Consider the following 7,500-nt stretch of genomic DNA (forward strand, 5'->3'; position numbering starts at 1 on the left):
ATACAGCTGATATGAAAGCAAAGTTTGCAAGTAAACTATTAGGTGTTCTTTTGTTACTGAGAGGTTCCGTCAAATGTTATGAACCTCCTGCTATTAACTCGCTGTGACGAAGAAGGTGTAATAGTTACATTTCGAACGTTTCCTTCGTACAAGCTGTATCGCCTGAGGAGTTTTCTAGTTACTGGTAATTAGCTGAACGAAACATGCTCACGACTTTGTTGTAACATATTACTTATGAAAAGTCAAATAAAGTCAATCATGAAAAGTCATGAAAAGTCAATCATGAAAAGTCAAATATATATATAATATTAATTTTCATAAAGCCTTCTAATAGTACGATAGTGTAAAAGTTAAGATGCAATGAACGTATTTTGAGAAAAATGTGGTATCAATTATTTTAGGAGATTAAATATTACCCACATTCTCAGAGGGAGTTCTTAGTATATTTAGAGAAAGCTATCATCTAGACATCCCCATGATTTAAAATTAAAAACAATGATTAAGCGTTTAAATATTGAGTATTAAACTTAATTTTGCTCTTGTAATTAATTTGCTTATATATATATATATATATATATATATATATATATATATATATATATATATATATATATATATTGTTTTATGTATCTACATAAATATTAAGGTATCTATTTTCAGTATTTTCTTCGACACTAAATGGAGCAAGATAGTAAGGTTTAGAATATATGGCAATTGAGCTATACAGAATTCTTCGCACTTCATCCTCAAAAAAAAATATGTTATCCTTTTATATATATACATACATGTGTATATGTGTGTGTATGTGCGTGTGTGAATACATATACATATTTATGTATATTTCACTTACATATATATACATATATATACGTGTGTGTATACATATATATTTATATATATATCATATATATTTCACTTACATATATATATACACACATACATATATATATATATATATATACTTCACTTACATATAGGGCGCATATATATATATATAAATATATATATATATATATATATATATATATATATATATATAATCACTTACATATAGGACGTTTGAATGTTTTTCGTTTCGTGTAAAACACAAATTTATATTTTCTAACCTTTTCACATATACATACAGTTGTAGGTCCTGCCTTTTAGTCTTTGCATGTAATAAAAATGATATCAATGGTGTCTTGGCGACTCTTTTTTACATTCTTGATATCCTCGCGATGAAGTTATTGTCTTCAGCGAAAGCATATCTGTAACGGGTAGCCCACCGCTTGGCGAAGGACAATGTCTCTCAAGCTCGTGGTATCCAGGTATCTCGTTATGCACAGACACCGGAACAGCTCGCGGTGGGGTAGGGGCATAAATAAACGAATCGACCATACTCGGGTGGATTTGATGAGGGTGTTGCTGTTGCTGCTGCTGCTGCTGCTGCTGTTGTTGTTGGTGGTGGTGTAATGATTGCTGGTGTGTATGGGCGTGTTGTTGCTGATGTTGCGGTTGGAGCACCGTGGTCGTTGAGTGAGTTGAGTTGTGTGCCGACGGGTGGGGCATCTGCGGCATGAGCGGCGTGTGCCGGATGCTGCTGAAACTGGCTAACTCCCCTCCTCCTCCACCTCCTCCTCCGCCGCCACCGATTCCGGATCCGTTAGAGCCGGCTCCTAGACCGACTCCACCAACAAAAAGGCCACCGCCAGAACTGACTAGGTTACCGCCTGTTGAAATCATGGAAGCTGAATTGGTCGGCGTCAGTGAGAGCATCATGTGCGGCAGGGACAAGGTCGATGATGTGCAGGGACTGTTTGTATGGTGGTGACCCTGAAGAGCAGCCAAGACCGTCGGATTTTGTGCAGAATAACGGGAATATGATGTCGACGGTGGTTTGCTTTCTGGAAATGGAAGAAAATATTTTACTATAATTTAATCAAGAATATATAGGGAATTCAGGAACACGAAAAATGTATCTATAACTCTGTCTATGTCTGCGAATCCTATCTTTTATCTTGTATGTCTGTTTGTCCCCATGCAAAATTGATAAGCTTTAATATAATGATAGGATTATACCAGAGACGTGCAGAGAACATTTTCAGGTAGGATGCTCAAGTGAAAAAAAAAAAAAAAAAAAAAAAAAAACGGTCTCTCGGTGGGGGTGGGGCACAGGCCAATATTAGATTCTCTGAAAAGGGCACTTTTAAAACAGGAATAAAAGGAGTAGGTGCTTGGCCACCTATAGCAACCCCCTTTCCGCATGTCTTTGTATCATATCATCGATTAAACAGAGTTGCAAACCTCCGGGAAAACCCCTTACGCTATCACAAAAAATAAAAAAGGCAAGCAACCAAGAACTATCTATAAATCTCTCAATATATTTACTATTAAAAATAAAAGAAACGTTGTGTGTCTGTGTGTATGTGTGTTCGTTTCCCATGGACTCCAAAACAGCTCATCCGATTTTTATCAAATTTCGCACAAAAATACTTTATGTGCCTGGCAGTGTTCTTAGGTATGCTGTGTTTTCTTATGAAAGAAAGAACAGGCGATGTTGACCAAAGTTAACACCTTGCACAGCCTAACATTATGAGTGCATTTGGGAAGTTTTATTGCGACACATGCCGAAAGGTCAAACATATAAAATCAACAGTTGATATGATGTAGCCTTCGAAATGAATGTTTCTATTAAGAACACAACTGCACTATGATATTTGACTTCTTCATTTTAAAATTTTATTCAAGCCATTATGTATTAATGTGTTTATAAAACCGACCGTAGGGTTTCTATTGTGCATTGTGGACTATAATGTCCCTCTGCAAGTATCTACATATAAGAAACTTTGTCTTTGGATCTTTTAGAGTTCGTCCCTCAGGGACTGTGAAACAGTTGGTTCGATTTTTTAAAAATTTCACACAATTGTAGTGCATGTATCTGGTAGTGTTCTTACATAGGTTTTGTTTCAAAGTGTCTTTGATGTATTCGTAAATCGATAATGAAAGAAATAGATTTTAAAAATGGACAGTCCAATTTTGACCACAGTATAAACATTCCGATACAAAATCTTTCAAAGTACATCAAATACAATTGTGTGATATTTAAAAAAAACATCGGTCCAGCCGTTTAGGAGTCCGTAGGGAACGAAATCACACACACTCGCACATACACAAAGTTACTTTTATGTAATAGAAGATGGAATAGGTAGATTGATAAAGAGGGAGTTAGTTGGTTGGTTGGTTGTTTTTGTTTTACGGCGTATCAACCCTTTTCGGGTTATTTAATGTCGAATCCAAAGATTTTGAAGAAAATGTTTTTTAATAGAATATATTTGTTGTTTTCACGTCAGTTTCTATTTAACCCATAGTTGGGACCCTAACAGGTACTACCATTCCGGGTCAGAGTGGATCTGGGAGCAATGGTAATTAAAGGGTGGCTCCACACTCCCCAAAGCCCACAAGCTGGAGCCTCACCACTGGATATAGTTTAAGGTCATATCCAGGACCCCCATTGAGGGACTTTTACCCTCTGCAGGGGGGGGGGGCAGTCGGCGTATTCTAATGCTCCACCGATCGGGCCAAAGAGGTAGTTAAAGATATATTTATAGATATGACTTTAACATTATAGGTTTCTTTTATTAAATGTGTATAGAAGGCTTACCATATGGGCTGGTCGTATCATTTTGTATTTCTTTAGAAGAAGACGATCGAGGTTGTTTCGAACTTTTTTGTTTTCGCTTTCGCGTCTGTATCCCATCCTTCTTCATCGATAACGGACGATTCACCTAAATAATGATTAAAAAAAAAAATAAAAAAATAAGAACGATTCTGGATTATTTAAATTAGAACAATCCAATAAGAAGATTTGGCTAATTTTCTCTCATTGCCCTACAAAACTGCGATTGGCCGTTATCCATGTTTCCAATTTAGTGGCTCTCCTGCTAAATCTGAACATTTTCTACACCTAGAAATATTTGTATCTAGCGGCTGTCGTTTTTGCTTTGGATAATCTAACACTTTCCTTCGCAATCGACGCACCGGCAGTCTCATTTTTTAGTTAACCTACATACCATGATTATATTTCTAGTCATTACATAAGTCTATTTCTTAAGCTAATTTGCATACGGGATATATACGGAATAGTTGTACATTTATCACAAAAAAAACACATCCAATATTTAAAAATATAGTCAAGTGACAATAATTCTATTACACTAATATACGACTTTATAAATTTATCGTTAAAACTTAAATTTCTCATTAAGTTCAGGAATTACGTCCCTCGTTTTAAGTTTTTTGTTTGAAATAAAATACAAATAATATTAAAATGTCGCTACTTGTACAGTTTAATCAAGATATTAAAAAAATGAAAATATCGAAAAAAGGTTATACGGTGCAGGCAAAAAGAAAGTCTGCACTTGTACTGTCTTCAAAAACTGCAAATTTAAGCTAAATTTGATGTAACTGTTTAATTTGATTCGCCTTTTATTCCTCTTTAATTTTACCTGTTCATATTTGACTTTTACTTAAAATATTTTAATGTTCACGCCAATTTAAAAAAAATAACTTCAAATTGATGTTGCATAAAGAAAGTCCGCAGCCACAAATTTGCTTAAAACCAGATTAAATTATCGCCCCTAAATCAGTTTAAAATATCCATCAACAGGCAACAACGCATCTCTAATCGTAATTGTTGTTGTTCCAGGTTATACAACGTAACATTTAGTCCATATGCCACGACTTTCTCTTAGTGATCGTCAGGAGCTCATTAATCTCCACCTTTCTAGTTTATCCAATCGAGAAATCGGTCGCAGATTGCAATGTGATGGGAAAAAGGTACGAAAGACTGTGCAAAAGCACCAAAACACCGGCAGTGTTCGTGATGCCCCTAAATCTGGTCGTACTAGAGTTACTTCTTACAGGGAAGACAATGTTATCAAGACCGCAGCCTAAGAAACAGATTTGAAACGTTTCCCCAAATCCAACAACAATGCAATCGTGCTTAAAAATGCAATCGTGTTAAAAAGTGCTCTCTTTCTATTGTCAAGAACAGATGAAAGGAATTTAATTTGCGATGATATGTTGATTTCTATAAACAACAGAAAGCGGCGTCTCGATTCGTCAGATGCAATAAAGACCATGACTCTTCATATTGGTCAGAAATGCGTTTTAGCGACGAAATCAAGTTCAATAGACTAGACAGTGATGGTAGGCAGTACGTCCCTCAGAGGGAAAACGAAGAATTTAATCCTATGCGTTTAGTTTCAACGCTGCAAGGTGGTGGAGGTTTAGTTTTGGTGTGGGGCCTTATTAGTACCAATGGTCCAGGGTCTATAGTTCGTTTGCAAGGTCGAATTCATTCGACCAAGTACATTAATATGTTGCCAGAATATTTTCTATCCTACTTTGGTCGGAATTTGGATGACAATCCTATCTACATGCAGGATAATGCTCCCATTCACACAGCTGGCAATGTCAAGAGGTTTCTGAAAGAGTATGATATTCCGTTTTTGGATTGGCCTGCACAATCTCCAGACCTCAATCCTCTCGAAAACGCGTAGCATTACATCAAGCAACGGCTACGCAATGATAAAATTTCAAATTTGGAAGAACTTTGGGCAAAAATTAAAGAAAAGTGGGATGCCCTTTTCTCGGAGTATTGCTGCAGTCTAATTCAAGGAATTTCCAAAAGATTGCAGGCTGTAAAATTGCAAAAGGGCTATACTACTAAATATTAACGAATTCATTGTGTTCCTGTTGTATTTGTGTTGTATTAATGTCCTAAAATTACATTTAAATAAAAATTGTCCATTGTGCGGATCTTCTTTTTGCCTCCTCAATTTGAAGTCATTTTTTTTTAAATTGACGTGAACACTAGAATATTTCCATTAAAAGTCAGATACAAACATGTAAAATTATAGAAGAATAAAAGGCCGATCAAATGAGATATAGTTTGTTTAAACAGTTACATTAAATTTAGCTTAAATTTTCAGTTTTTGAAAAAAGTACGAGTGCGGACTTTCTTTTTGACGCATATTGTACGTATCCGACAGTGAATGAAGTTCTAAAAATTACTTAATTTGATCGAGTATTTTTTTTTTCTTACAGCGAAAAAACAATTTGTTATGATACTGATTAAAAGACCCTGATTCGATTTTTAAGAAGAAAAGCTAGTATTAAAGATGGAGAGGGAGTGTCAGCGCTTTAAACTGAGTTATCTCCCCATGTGTTTTCAAAAAATTCAAAGATGGCTATCTTTAATGCGCTCTCATAAAAACGTGTTTTTTCTTTCGCTGTAAAAAAAAACAAAAACAAAAAACAAACAAATAATTACTCAATCAAATTAAGTGACATTTTTTTTTTGAAAATCATCAGTCAAAAACGGATACGTAGAATAGAACCTTTTTGTTTTCGATATTTTCATTTTGTAATGTCTTAATTAAACTGTGCAAGTACCAAAATGTCAAATAATAATTTATGCGAGAGTAAAATAAAGAAATATGTGCCAGAAACAGGAGTATTATGCATATTCGTATGGTTTTTACATATGGAATGTTAAAATTTACACTGCAAGTTAATTAGCCTAAAATATTTTATTTATTTATTGTCTGATTATTATCCCCATCATTTTAAAGTTGTTGTTTTCATAACGTTTCGGCCAATTATTTCTCCGGCCTTCGTCAGGTGTTTAACCGCGCCGGGATAGAAATGCGGAGTCTCTTAACTGTATCTTCAGTAATTACTGCCTTCCATGGTTGTTGTCTCATCACGTTTTTGGCCAACTAATCGTCTGCCCGGCTTTAGGTAGGACTCAAACCGCTATCTTTAGACAATGCTCACCTAGAATTGTAGAGATTCAACGTCACTATTCACTGCACCACAGGTTTCGTGTCTGAAGATAAGGGTTTCAATCCTACCTAAAGTCATCCAGAGAATTAGTCAGCCAAAGATTGTTATATTATCTACTGACATGTGTTTCGTCGTCTACGACTCATTAGAGTGGCTGAATCTAGCGAGATACGACATCGGGATTCCATGGTTAGAAACACACACACATACACACACACACATATATCCATATAAAATCTTATAAAAAAGATATATTTTATTACAACAAATACTTCAATCGTTCTAAATAAGAGAATAGAAGCAGGTTGTATGCAATGGAAATATATTTCTGACAATTAAACTGCACGGAGGCTTCCAGGTTTTATCCCTGTAAAGAATCGACATTAATTATAAATATGTAACTAATATACACATGCGAATATGTTTATTGCAGCTGAATCCTTAGCATGAGTCGAACGTCGGCAGACGAGTACAATCAAATAATTTGAAGAAACATGATCAGCCGTGTGAACAGGGTTACACAGACCACAAAGAAAGGAGCTTGCATTTGTTACGCGCTAATATATATATATATATATATATATATATATATATATATATATATATATATATATATATATATATAATTATTATTATTATTTATTCGAGGGTGGTCGCTACAAACGGTCATCT

General features: G+C 35.0%; 1 protein-coding gene across 1 annotated transcript in view; it reads right to left on the bottom strand.

Annotated features, from left to right (window-relative positions):
- The window catches only part of LOC145293749 (uncharacterized), a 332,672-nt gene that overhangs the window by 1,609 nt on the left and 323,563 nt on the right, over positions 1-7,500 (bottom strand). Inside the window, exons 5-6 of the mRNA XM_080140230.1 lie at positions 3,641-3,764; positions 1-1,883 (exon numbers count right to left, since the gene is read on the bottom strand). The exon at positions 1-1,883 is cut by the window's left edge and continues 1,609 nt beyond it. Of these exons, the coding sequence (XP_079996356.1) occupies positions 1,171-1,883; positions 3,641-3,764 (837 nt within the window). The 3' untranslated portion in view covers positions 1-1,170. The remainder of the gene's footprint in view (positions 1,884-3,640; positions 3,765-7,500) is intronic.

This window comes from Euprymna scolopes, chromosome 15 (assembly GCF_053919585.1).
Source record: "Euprymna scolopes isolate OS-2025 chromosome 15, ASM5391958v1, whole genome shotgun sequence".
In the NCBI taxonomy this organism is placed as follows: Eukaryota; Metazoa; Mollusca; class Cephalopoda; order Sepiida; family Sepiolidae; genus Euprymna; species Euprymna scolopes.